At 33.2% G+C, this 13,628-nt stretch overlaps 3 protein-coding genes across 8 annotated transcripts in view; 2 read left to right on the top strand and 1 right to left on the bottom strand.

Annotated features, from left to right (window-relative positions):
* Positions 1 to 13,628, top strand: part of LOC306881095 (ceramide synthase 2-like) — a 385,605-nt gene that overhangs the window by 8,452 nt on the left and 363,525 nt on the right. For 3 of the 6 annotated variants that reach the window (XR_013785122.1, XR_013785123.1, XR_013785124.1), the window contains 5 exons: positions 155 to 247; positions 1,949 to 2,077; positions 3,107 to 3,213; positions 3,409 to 3,565; positions 4,634 to 5,291. Coding sequence is in view for 3 of the 6 variants with exons in the window: in XM_079435005.1 (XP_079291131.1) it covers positions 155 to 247; positions 1,949 to 2,077; positions 3,107 to 3,213; positions 3,409 to 3,565; positions 4,634 to 4,825 (678 nt within the window). In the remaining 3 variants the exon portion in view is untranslated. Of the gene's footprint in view, positions 1 to 154; positions 248 to 1,948; positions 2,078 to 3,106; positions 3,214 to 3,408; positions 3,566 to 4,633; positions 5,434 to 13,628 lie in introns of those variants that run through there. The other 3 variants (XM_079435005.1, XM_079435004.1, XM_079435003.1) reach the window with 2 other exon arrangements.
* On the top strand, positions 5,862 to 7,844 carry LOC306881620 (ubiquitin-ribosomal protein eL40 fusion protein). The gene is made up of 5 exons (XM_079435787.1): positions 5,862 to 5,892; positions 6,518 to 6,627; positions 7,292 to 7,378; positions 7,491 to 7,593; positions 7,680 to 7,844. Exons 2-5 carry the CDS (start codon positions 6,525 to 6,527, stop codon positions 7,771 to 7,773), a joined length of 387 nt encoding a protein of 128 aa, XP_079291913.1. The 5' UTR covers positions 5,862 to 5,892; positions 6,518 to 6,524; the 3' UTR covers positions 7,774 to 7,844.
* Positions 11,545 to 13,628, bottom strand: part of LOC306881784 (homer protein homolog 3-like) — a gene marked incomplete at its 3' end in the record, with an annotated part of 34,748 nt that continues 32,664 nt past the window's right edge. Inside the window, exons 9-11 of the mRNA XM_079436058.1 lie at positions 12,946 to 13,053; positions 12,706 to 12,786; positions 11,545 to 11,730 (exon numbers count right to left, since the gene is read on the bottom strand). Coding sequence (XP_079292184.1) covers positions 11,545 to 11,730; positions 12,706 to 12,786; positions 12,946 to 13,053 — 375 coding nt within the window. The remainder of the gene's footprint in view (positions 11,731 to 12,705; positions 12,787 to 12,945; positions 13,054 to 13,628) is intronic.

Genomic DNA, 13,628 nt, shown 5'->3' on the forward strand with positions numbered 1-13,628 from the left:
CCGCCGCACAGTTTATTGTATTTCAAGCAATGAAAAAGCTTTTTAATGCCATTAGTTTTAGTTACCAATAATAATCCTACTTCGAGGTGATGAAATGTGTGTATTCTTTGCTGTGAGCCCTGTTTTCACTCAGGTCCTGTGTTTGTGTCTCTAGCCGGTTCAGGACGCTCATTACTGGTACTACATGCTTGAGCTGGGCTTCTACTGGTCTCTGCTGCTCTGTGTGTCTGTGGACGTCAAGAGAAAAGTAAGATCTCACACAATAGTGTCCCACAGGGGAGTTCTTTGCTTTCTGAATGTTTTATGATGACCTCGTGTTAAACAAAACCCTTTGTGTGTGTTACCTGGTCAGAGTTTCTCTTTCAAAACCAATGTCCTTTTAGAGATGCTCAATTATTTACTTTGTTAGCTGCTCACCTGTCGGCTATCAAAATAAAGTTACATATATGGTAATATGTATTAACATGAATCTTCAGTTTAATATTTTAACATCCTTTCATAATATTTAAGTTTTTTTATACAAATATTATTGCTCAGTGGTGACTTAGTTGCATTTAATTTAAATATCACCCTTTTATTTTTAGTTTCTCCTTTGGAGAACTAAAAATATCCACAACGGAGTCAACAGTTGTCATCCGTTAAGAGTTTAGAGCTATAAAATGAACATGGAGTAGCTGAAATCATTTGATGAGGAATGTTTCAGTTCATATTGAGATCTCTGTCTTTTGATTGAGCTCTTGAGCACAGTTTAAGACCTTGTTTGAAATCCTCTGAGATTCTTACTCCGGTTACTGAGTCTTTTAGAGGAGAAACATCTGAGAAAATGTGTAAAAGTCTCCATTTGATCTCATTGCTGTGTTGGAGAAGTTTAAGAGAATTTCATCACTTAGGTTTCATACTATGACAGTGATAAATATGGGCCTGTATGTGTCATATCTCAGAAAAATCTACCTGTAATATCGGAAAATGACAGCATTTCTTTGTGGATGCTGGTTTTAACCACACAGCAGTCAAAAGTTAGGAAACGTGAGTTTATATTTCACCCAAATATGAACATTTTCTGAAAATTCATCAGATTTGGAGAAATGTAGCATTGCATCATTTGCTCACCGATGAATGCTCTGCAGTGAATGGGTGCCGTCAGAATGAGAGTCCAAACAGCTGATAAAAACATCACAATAATCCACACCACTCCAGTCCATCAGTTAACATCTGGAGAAGACAAAAGCTCAAACAAATCCATCACTAAAATGTTTTTAACTTCAAACCATTGCTTCAGGCTAAAATACGAGTCCATAATCCATAATAACACTTTCTCTGGTGAAAAAGTGTTCTGGTCTGAATCAGGAGAGAAATCTGCACAGATCAAGCACCGTTTACAAGCCAAAACAGCTCTAAACAAATATGTGGCTGGCTTTTGATGTGAGAGACAACAGGAGAAAGACTTTTTAGGAAGTGTTATTATGGATTATGGACTCATATTTTAGTGACAGTTTGTTTCTTACAAACGTAGCTTTTGTCTTCTCCAGATGTTAATTGATGAACTGGAGTGGTGTGGATTATTGTGATGTTTTTATCAGCTGTTTGGACTCTCATTCTGACGGCACCCATTCACTGCAGAGCATCCATTGCTGAGACACTGATGGAATGCTACATTTCTACAAACCTGATGAGGAAACAAACTCATCTCGGATGGCCTGAGGGTGAGCACATTTTGTTTTAGCAAATTTTCATTTTCGTGTGAACGGTGTCTTTAAATGCTGGAAGCACTGAGTAATTAAAGAGATTTCGTGTGTGTTTTTCTTCCTTGAGTGTGCCAGCAGCACATTATATATTGTCCAGACGGATTTATCGTTTGCTTGTTACAGGTTTCATTTCCAGTCAGTACGGCCCACCATAATATCAGTTACTGATATTCGTTTGTCTTTTTCCATTAATTCTGCTTTAGGATTTTAAAGAACAGATCATCCATCACTTCGCCACTATCTTCTTGCTGAGTTTCTCGTACTGCTCCAACTACATTCGGATCGGGACCCTGGTGATGCTCGTCCACGACTCCTCTGACTTCCTGCTGGAGGTACGATCTCAACCACTGCATCATGCATTCATGCTCAGAAACAATGAGTCAAACACGGCCAGAAAAATCCCCAAACATACCAGCATCTGATGATGGGGTCACACCTGTTCCTGGGTCATCATTTGCAGTGACCGTTACACTTTGTTTTGCTTTACTTCAAAGCACTAAACGCAATAATTTGGATTTTTATGTGGTTTCACAACTTAGAGTTTACAACTTCAACTTAAATTATTTATTTCAGTTAGTTTTACTTTTATTTGTGTATTTCCAGTTTCATTTTTATTAAAGTTTTAGTATTTTTTGTGTCTTTTGTTAATTATATATATATATATATATATATATATATATATATATATATATATATATTTATATATATATATTTATTTATTTATTTATTTATTTTATTTTCAGTTTTAGTAATTTTAGTATTTCAACTTTATTATATTCCTTAGTTAGTTGCTAAGGAAATATTTCTCATTTTAGCTATAGATAGAACTTCAACTTAAATTATTTATTTTATTTTTTAATTTTTATGTGTATATTTTCACATACACATGTATATTTTTTTATGCGTATATATGTATTGCTATTTAGCTTTTAATTATTTCAGTTTAGTTTTAGTAATTTTAGTGTTTCAACTTCATTTGTTATTTGCCAAAATATATTTCTCATTTTAGTTTAAGTTTCTTTTTAACTGTTTTTTATTCAACTTTTTATAAACATAACAGTATACACATAGCATTTACTTAAAATATTAATACTTAAAAAAATAACTAAATAAAAAAAGGATAAATAAATAACCAGACAAAATGGAAAAAACAGAGTTTAAATAATAAAAAGAAGAAATAAACCATTAATATATTAAAATAAATACAAATAAATAACTGCAAAAACATTAAAAAAATCAAGCAAATACGTTTTTGTTACTGTCCATTCTATCAGAGTATTAGTTTACGTTTTTAAGTCTCAGTGCTTTAAATGTATTGTAATGTATAGTAGCTCAACACAATCTCTCTGGTTTTTCCACAGTCTGCCAAGATGTTCAACTATGCCGGCTGGAAGAAAACTTGCGATTCATTGTTTGTGATTTTTGCTGCTGTATTCCTGGTTACACGCCTGGTTGTGTTTCCTAGCAAGTAAGCACTTTAAACTCTTTATATCATGAAGTATCAGATGACATTGTCTTCAGTTTCTATTTCAAAACACATCTAGTTCAGTAGCTGTAATAGAAATAGGCTGCTCTTAGGTTTGGTTCCAGTGCATTGTTTTTCTCAGTGTTTAAGCTGTGTGTGTGTGTGTGTGTGTGTGTGTGTGTGTGTTCTCTCCTGTAGGATCATCTACACCACTCTGGTTTTGTCTATGGAAATGTTTGAGCCGTTTATGGGATATTATTTCTTTAATGCGCTGCTGCTGGTGCTGCAGGCGCTGCACATTTATTGGGCTTATCTCATCTTCAGAATGATCTACAAGTTTCTCTTCTTAGGGAAAGTAAGTCAGTCCTTCCGTCCATCTTATCTGCATGTCCCGGGAACGATTTAGACACTCGTATGTCTGAATTAAATTACCTAACAGTGGTATTTTAGTATTATATACTGTCGGAGTATTTATTGATATTATGAATAAGCTTTTGTATTTATATTTTCAGTTTTCATTTTAATTGTAGTTTAGGTTTTAGTTGTTCTGTTATGTGCTTTTATCTAGTTTTTGTTTCTTATACAAATATTTCTATTTGGCATTAATTTATTTTAATTTTAGAATTTCAACTTAAATTATTTCAGTTAGTTTTATTATTATTTGTATGTTTAATACATTTTTATTTAGTTTTAGTTTCAGTAATTTTAGAACTTCAACAACTTAAATTATTTTATTTACATTTTTAGTTTTAATTAAAAAACAAACAACTTTAGTTTAAGTTTTTGTAATTTTGCAGTGCTTGTCATTTTTATTACTTTTTGTTTTTTTTATATATATATTTCTGTTTAGCTTTTAATTTATTTTAATTTCATTCTTAGTTTTAGTAAATGTTTAGTAAATTATTTTTATTTCAGTTAGAATTTTAGTAATTTTAAATTAATTAAAATTATTTATTTTAGTGAGTTTTATTTGTATATTTTCAGTTTCGTTTTAATTTTAGTTTAATTTACTGTTAATATTTTTCTTTTGTCATTTTTATTAGTTTTTGTGTTATTTTTCTATTTAGCTTTAGCTTTTATTTTAGTTTTAGTAAGATCAGTATGTCAACTTAAATTATTTCAGTTAGTTAGAAACATTTTGCATTTAGTTTTTTCATGTTTGCATTTTATTTGATGCATTTCAGTTACAAAAAACTATTTTTATTACTTTTAGTTTAACAACAACACTGTTGCATACATAACAAAATATGTGATTTTCCAGTGTGATTTGTGCTCAAAGGAACTTTTCTCACTCTTTTTATTATTATTTGAACTAATTTCAAAAGCATTGCACATTGTGATCCATTATTTGACTGACACATATGTGACTTCAGATAAACCCAAAGATCTTTAACCAATCTGACTCTGACCTTCTCTGCTCCAGCTGGACAAGGACGAGCGCAGCGATGTTGAAAGTGAACCGGAGGAGGAGGAGAACGAGGAAGATCGGTCTTCCTGGAGGAAGAGGAATGTGGTTATGGACTCCAGGCTGGCGATGCTCAGCTCCAGCTGTGTCTTAAATAACTTGACTAATCAGAAAGCCAATGCGAACAGAAGACTGCCGAAAGCCAGATAGCAGCGCTGCGGTCAGACGGAGACGTGTTACTCCTTCATCCGTACTGAGATTACACTGTACTTCACAGACACTCATTTACACCAGTAACCAGCTCAAGCATCAAGTACTTCTGAGGGAGAGGTAGATCAATGAATTGCTCTTTAATTAGTCGCACCTCATATCACTACTAAAGGAGTAGAATTAAATGGAAATTAAAAGACATTTAGTTCATGACAGATCAACAGTGTAAACCCATATCAGCAATGGGCTATAAATGACTTTTAACTGAAAATGCTCTGTATTTATTGTACACTTGTATGATGAAAATACTCTGTTTAAAATGATTTGTTTTGTAAATATAGCTGTAGATTGCATTTTGAATGTCACTATGGAATATGTTTTAATGTACTCTGGTAGCATATATGAATATACTTGCCTTGTCTTTTTCTTTGTATATATCTGAAAAATGGGTGGGTTCAAACAAAAGGTGCTATCTTCTAAGTTGTGTATCAGATCCAGATGAAAATACCTGTAAATAAAAGCTGAAATGTTAATCTCTCATCTCATATTCATCTTTTGATGTCAAACCCAAATGTGTTCAGTCTACAGCAAAAATAAAGGAATTTAATTAAATGTCATTATTATTAATTACATTTAATTAAATTTTATCTATACATGTGTGAATATAAATATATACAATGACATTATTGTTATCAAATACTATAGAATTAGAAATATTAATGAGTAAATGATTGTACCAAATCGCATTTAATTCTATATATTATTATTATAAATATTACATTTTAAATGATATTTAATTTCAATCTCAGACATATGTATAGCAGGCTTTAGACACCCAGATTCACAGTATACACATAATAAGAGTTTGTCACAGAAATGCAGACACTTATATAAAACCAGCGCAGGCCTTATTTTAGGTGCTTTAACTCTTGTATGAGCAGCGGGCTGTAGTTCCGCTCCGCTCCTGCAGGCGGCGGTGAAGCCGCGTTAACGCTCGAATACACGCGATATTCACGCGCGAGAAACGCGTCGTTCTCTTTCCGCCCGGATCAGCAGCGACTGCGAGGGTGAGGACTACTGTCCGCGCGATGGTCTAGTTTTGACGTCTATTCTCTCTGTATTCACGCTTTTGATTGTGTTAATGTCTACATGAGATGTTCATGTTCGTGAATGGAGCGATTAAAGCTGGTTATGCGGTGGATTTAGACGCGTTTGTGTGGTTTAAAGTTGAGTGTGTCGTGATGGAGTGTCATGGCCGCTTCTGCCATGTGTGCGAGAGACAAACACACAGTAAAGCCACAGAAACCTACAACACATGCATGCTTTTTACGTGAACATGCTTGCTTTATTCTGTTAGCTGGATTTGGTAACATTACGGGTCCCTGTCAGCGTTTGAATGACATAAAACTCGTTTGTGAAGTCAGATGCTCATCACTAATTGGTGTTTTTGACATCTTTCAATACATATTCTGATATATAAGTTACTACTATGATGCATGGCCAAAATCATGGAAGTGCCATTGCATTACAGATGCTGATTTGTAACTGAAACCTGGTATAAATGTAGTTATTTTCATGTCCCACATTGTATTGCATTGTAATATTGTTTTTGCTGCCAGTGAATGATCATCAGTGCACTTGATGCTCTCATTGACTCTGAATGATATTGATTGTCTTTTTTCTGTGTGACAGTTGCAAAATGCAGATCTTTGTGAAAACTTTGACCGGTAAGACCATCACCCTCGAGGTCGAGCCCAGTGACACCATCGAGAATGTGAAGGCCAAGATCCAGGACAAGGAGGGTGTGTATGAGCTTCAGCTGGTGGCACTAATGAAGACAGCCTTTCTTTAAGGGTCTTAAACTCTCAATTTGCCCTTCCACAAATGAAGCGCCTTAATGTCTTTTAGGTGCAGAAAGTCTTAGATGTATATGTGCAAAATGTAAATATTTCTGTATTTTTATTTTCTAGTACAAAATATCGTCTTTAAATCAAGATACATTTACTTGAGATGCAACCTGAAGATGTGAAATAGTTTTCTAAGGAATTAAACGAAATTAAGCGAGTTTGAGGTATCTGTCATTGAGGAATTCAGTACTTTTTTTTTTTTCTGAGCAGATATTTATTTTTGTTTTAAAAATGATGCATTTCTCAGAAAACAAAACTGAAGTAAATATCTTGATTTAAGAATCCAGAAATTTTCACTGGAAAACAAGAAACAATTACTAAAGATTTGTGTTTCCCTGGATGTATTCCTTTTTTACTTGGTCTGATAAAGATGTTGAAGTCTTATATTTACCGTCATATAACTTGCAGAAGCCCTGTATAAAGATATCAGCTGAATTAATCATGTGCTGCTTGCTGAGGGAAAAGTGATGAGTTAGTGGTCGTTCTTCAGACCACTAACATCTTTTATTATTTTTTTTTTTTTTTCTTCAGCACTAGCATGTCTTTATTTTATCCTCAGGCATCCCACCTGACCAGCAGCGTCTGATTTTCGCTGGCAAGCAGTTGGAAGACGGTCGCACGCTTTCAGACTACAACATTCAGAAAGGTGTGTAAATACTGGACTGTCTTTAAAAAGAAAGCCACTTTCACGTACGTAACATCTGCTGTTGCTCAAGAGCTCCTGTATTTATCGGGCTGATGTTTGTGGTTTTTGTCAGAGTCCACCCTCCACCTGGTGCTGCGTCTCAGAGGAGGCATCATCGAGCCGTCCCTCAGACAGCTGGCCCAGAAATACAACTGCGAGAAGATGATCTGCCGCAAGTAAGAGCACACGCTCCACTTCTAACGTCTAGCGATGGACTCTCGTTCAGGTCATGTGTTGATGATGAAGCGATGTTCTCTCTCAGGTGTTACGCCCGTCTGCACCCACGTGCCGTCAACTGCCGCAAGAAGAAGTGCGGACACACCAACAACCTGCGTCCCAAGAAGAAGCTGAAGTAGACTGGAGCACCGCTGTGTTTCAGGAGCTGCTGGAGAGTCTTTGTTGAAATAAAATATTGTTGAAAACAGTTGCTGAGTAGATCACTGAAGATTCAATGTAAAACTAATTTATTTTGCAAGTTTAATATCTAATAATAATAGCTGGTAATATCGGATGGTCCATTAAACATTTTCAAAGTGAGAACAATGAAAATGTAAGCATTTTAACGGTATGAAGTTGAATCTCCAAACTCAGCTATTTTTAAATGACTTATGAACTTTAAACAATGCATTTAAGTTCAAATTAAACACATTTGCTCAAATGTAATACAAAATTTAAACATTCAAATGTATTAATCTGCTTAAATATTACATTTGCCTTTATTTACTTGTGCACAGCACAACTTAAGACTTTTAAAACTGCATTTTAAGCATGCATTAAAATGCAAAGGGGCAATAATTGAGCAAATATAATATTTAAATCAGTCTAATTTATCCATTGGTTTAAATATTACTTTCCAGGATGTTTTGCGCACATGTAAATCCAATAAACCACACAGGTAATTCAATGTAAAACAAATTTATTCAGCAGGTTTGCTTTCAATTCAGAGAACATGATATATTGTGAGTCTTTGCTCTGGAGTTTGCAGCTGATTGCGTTAGCCGGTCGGCACAGTATGACTCTTACTAGTGTAGAATGAAATACTGTCATCATCGTATAATCAGGCTGTCAAGAGCTGCAGGAGGAACCTAAGATGCATGTGGGAAAATAAGGCTCTCGCATCAGAGTAAGACGTCTGAACACTCACAAGCAGAAATAATGATGATTAGGAGAGTTTGTCTTTGAAAAGAGTTCTGGCCACTTTCTCCAAATCAAAATCGCACATGCTCTCATTGTCCATTATACAAAGCAGTACACATACTCAAGTACTGCATGAAGAGAGAAGAAGAAATATAAAAGTAAACACCTGTTTATTTGACTCTATATATGTATAAAGCACACAAATACAAACGTGGCTTGTGCTGTTCGTGCCGAACCCTGCGGATTGAGAGAACAGATAAAAACAGGCTGTTGGCACTTAAAATACTGCAGTCGGAAGCCACACGAGCGGCTTTCTTGTGCTATAATAAAGATACTGTATAATGCAACATCCAATACACAACTGTACAACCATTACAGCCTATGACTTAAAGAAACGGTTCAGGCAAAAATGAACATTTGCTGAAAATGTGCTCTTCTTCAGGTCATCCAAGATGTAGATGAGTTTGTTTCTTCATCAGGTTTGGAGAAATGTAGCACTGCATCACTTGCTCAGCAGTGGATCCTCTGCAGCGAATGGGTGCCGTCAGAATGGGAGTCAAAAAACAGCTGATAAAAACATCACAATAATCCACTCCAGTCCATCAGTTAACATCTGGAGAAGACAAAAGCTCAAACAAATCCATCGAGACATTTTAACTTCAGACGGTTGCTTCCGGCTAAAACACAAGTCCATAATCCATAACATTGCATTTTTTAAGTGATTTTTTTTTTTTTTTTGCATAAACTACTTTAAAATAAGTTTTTTTTTTCAGCAGAAAATCAAGTTCTAAATTATGCATTTTGTAAAATGCATTGTCATTGAGCAAATATAATACTTAGCAAAGTTGTGATAAATCTAATTTAAACCATTTGTTGAAATATTATTTTCCAGGATTTTTTGAGCGTTTGTAATTGCAATAAATCACATGAGCAATTCAATGTAATTCAATCCACACACACCTGTACAGAATTTAGCTGCACAGAAAGTTTTTAATTATTCTAACTTATTGAAATTGAAACATTTTAACATTAACAATTTAGTCATATTTTAACTATATAGTATTTAAATTAAAACTATCATATTGCAAAAATGCAATTATAAAAATAAAGATAAAAAAATGCAAAAAGCAGCAAACAAAAATGCAAAATAAAAACAAACAAGAGAGGGTAAAAAAATAAAAATGCCAAAAAAGGGCCAAAAAATTATTATAAAATAACATTAAAAAAAAAAACATAAAAAAAAGAAAACCTTCAGTGATCAATCTCTATACAACTGTTTTGTACTGGAGTGGTGTGGATTATTATCAGCGGTTTGGACTCTCATTCTGACGGCACCCATTCACTGCAGAGCATCCATTGCTGAGACACTGATGCAGAGACACATTTCTACAAACCTGATGAAGAAACAAACTCTTAGATGGACACTTTCAGCACATTTTCATTTTTCCTGAACTATTCCTTTGATCAAATTAAAGTTTGAAGCCTTAGAGCTGCACAAAGCAACTACACGATGCATTCAAGCACATTCATGAATCCATTCCTACAGCTATTCTTAAGAATAAATTCCCTCATGAGCTCAAGGGATCTTAATGTTCTATCATAACAGAATTGTTTATTTCTACCTACTCATATATTTCTGCCAGTGCAGCTAATATGTAATGCTTTATATCAGTGCTGTCGTCTATACTAAGCATTCCACAGTATGAACATATAGAGGCGTTTGGCGCCACATTCGCTGGTCTTTGGTTTCCGCTCACTCCCAGCTGAGAAACTGAATCATAAAAACAAACTCAACGGCACAAAAGCTCATTCATGACTTTCTAAAATGGTAAACGTCATTTCCACTCATATATCGCCCAAATGTTTGAGGCGTTTTGAGCCACAAATTTGTTTTGGTTATGAACTAAATGACACATCATATTCATTAAATACTCATGATTCAATTAGATTTCGATTCGAGTCAAGATTCAATTCCAAACGGATTCAATTTTTTAACCTAATCTTTTAAAGTGTTAGTAAAAATTCATTAGATTTTTACATAACAGCCATTCATGCTCAAGTTTAATGTTTCAGAAATATGTGCATTTTTAAATTATTAAATAATTACAAATAATATACTTTTTTAAAATTATTAAAATATTAAATTGTTATAACTATATAATATTTACTATAAAAATTATAATTTCAAATAAATGAAAGTAGATGACAAATTGCAAAAAAAAAAACAAGTCAATCTTTATCAATTTTTTTACCTGTTTTTTAAGCTAAATTAAAATAATATCATCAAAAGATTAGGTTAAAAAAAAACATTGTATAGAGATTGTTTTTCCATTCTTACCTCTAACTCCAATTATTATTTAAAATTTATTTAATTATAAATTGTATTATATAGTTAAAATAATATTTTAAAGTGTTCAAAAAAAATTATTTAAAAATTAAGTTAAATGTGAGAGAAATGTGTGAATTTTTTATCTAAATTATTATTAAAATATAATAATTTTTATATTATTTAAATTGTATTAAATTACAATTTTAATGATATATTATCATTTATAATTAAATAATAATTTGAAATGATTAAATGCAGATCTAAAAATGCCAAAAATAAACAAATAAAAATCTTTGCACAAATTTGAATCTTGTGTAAATAACTTCTGCTGCATTAAACTTAATTATTAATACTTTAAAATAAAATTTCAATTATATATTTTTCGTGAATTAATACAGAATCGTTTGAGAAGGAACTGTGATGCATTTGTGAAAAAAAACATTTTCAGCCCTATTTTTCATGATGTGTGACCTTTAGCATGGTTTAAAAGAAAAAAAACCCAAAAAAACTTGTGATCCTGTAAAGGCATCACACAGCACAAGTGTTTCTGTATCAAAAATAAAGCGTACCGTAACAACACCGTTCATGTTCTGCAGTGCAAATTCAAGATGAAAGGGAAGAAAGCAGAGAGAGAGAGCGAGCATCCGTCTCTCGCGTCGCACTATTTACTGATCAGCTTGACCAGACTCTGCCGGAGGTCGTTGAGGTCGAAGATCTTGACGTCGAGGATCTGAACGACCCTCTGCACCTCGTTCTCGGCGTGCTCGCGATCCTCCAGCACAGACGCCAGGGTCTGCTCCGAGCTCTGCACGCGCCGCTCCAGCTCAACATTGCGCATCTCCAGCTCCTGAAACACATTCACACAAACCACAGAGAGGTCCAGGGTCAGATCTCACCACAACTTTCACAGCAACTAACCCTCTACATTTGGAAAATGCCTTCTTAGAAAAACCTCACAGTCAATTATTCAAAGCAGCTGCATACTGAAGAAATATAAAAGTAAAAGTTCACACTTTTTTTTAAAAGTAATCTTTTAAACTATTTGTAATTAGTTTTTTTTTTATTTACCGAAAAACATGATGCTTATTATTAATAATAATTTATCTTAAATTATTATTTTAGTTATTATTAAAATAGTAATTTAATGTAATATATTCCAATTAAGCAATAACAGCGTTAACAGTCAATCTTTATACAGATTTAGTTTTTTTACATATCATAATCTTTTAAAGTGTTCCTAAAATTTCTTTGACTTTTACACACCAGTCATTCAAGCTGAAGTTTAATATTACAGTGACGATTTTTAAGCTCAAATATTATTAAAATATGAATTATTAAAAATATAAAATATCATTAATTTTTTTTATTAATTAAATATTATTATTAATAATAATAATAATAATAATAATGCAGCTGTAATGCATTACAGCTCAATTATTATTATTGATATAATTTAAAATGATAACTACAGTTAAAAAAAAAACGATAGTGGCTGATTTCTTTACAATTGTATATTATTTTTCACTTTGACATAACAGACATGCAAGTTGAATGTTACAATATTAAATAATTTTTAATTATTTAAAATCAAAATCAAAAATAACAAATTTAATGTCATTTGTAAACTAAATTATTAATATATAATAATTTTTCATATTACAATATAAATATTTTTAAAGTCATTATTATTTGAAATATATGTATAATAATAATATTAAAAATGTAAAGTTAATTTGCTATTTGTGTGATGCATTAAATTGAATCATTAATACTTCAGAATTTTTTATTTTATTGAAATGTTGCATAGATGTAAAGCATGCACCTGCAGTCTGTGAATGGCTTCTTCTCTCTCCCGCTCCAGCTCGTGGAAGTTGGACTTCTTACTCTGGAGAATACGGATCTCCTGAAATGCAATAATGTGCAGAAACATATAATCCAGCGAGGCCGGGAGTTTCAGGAGATGATTGCATTAACTGGACTAGTGACTTTCAGTGAAGTGCACCAGTAGGTCGCTGAACTCTGTCCTCCGTCGGTGTGTGTGTGTGTGTGCGCTCGCTCTCACCTCGTCCTTTGCCCTCAGTAGGTTCTCCAGCTCCTCCAGGGATTGAGTGAGCTCGTCTTTCAGCATGTCGCTGGGTCCCTGACCGCCGTGAGCCTCCAGATCCGCCACCTACAGACACACAATAACTCATCTGTCAGAGCCGTCGTTACGCTGATGATGCCTGCAATTAACAGAGCATGCACACATACACATCTGGCATGTGCAAAAGTATTATTATTAATATTACCCTGAACTGCAAAGGTCCTACAATATGGGAAATCATTAACATGACTTACAGTAGAACGAGGAAAATTAGGTCAAATTTGGGCCAAAATATTGTAGTTTGATTAAACATGATCTTTCACATGAACAAAAAAACCTATATATTTTGCTCCTCATGATTCAGACAGATTTGATTCACTGAGTCAAGATCAAATTCCAAAATGATTCGGCAAATTTACCTGATATTTTAATGTGCTCGTAAAAATTATTTGACTTTTACATAACAGCTTCAGTGAGATGCTACAGAAATGCATTTTAACCAATATAATTACTAAAAAATTACATTTTAATACAAAATTATTAGTAGTATTAAAACAACAAATGTAAAAAAGCAAACAATTTTAATAAAAATATTTTTCCTCAACATAATAGTCATTCTTAAGTGAGATGTTACAGAAATGCATTTTTAAGATCTTAAATTT

Source organism: Barbus barbus (genome assembly GCF_936440315.1).
Source record: "Barbus barbus genome assembly, chromosome: 15".
In the NCBI taxonomy this organism is placed as follows: domain Eukaryota; kingdom Metazoa; phylum Chordata; class Actinopteri; order Cypriniformes; family Cyprinidae; genus Barbus; species Barbus barbus.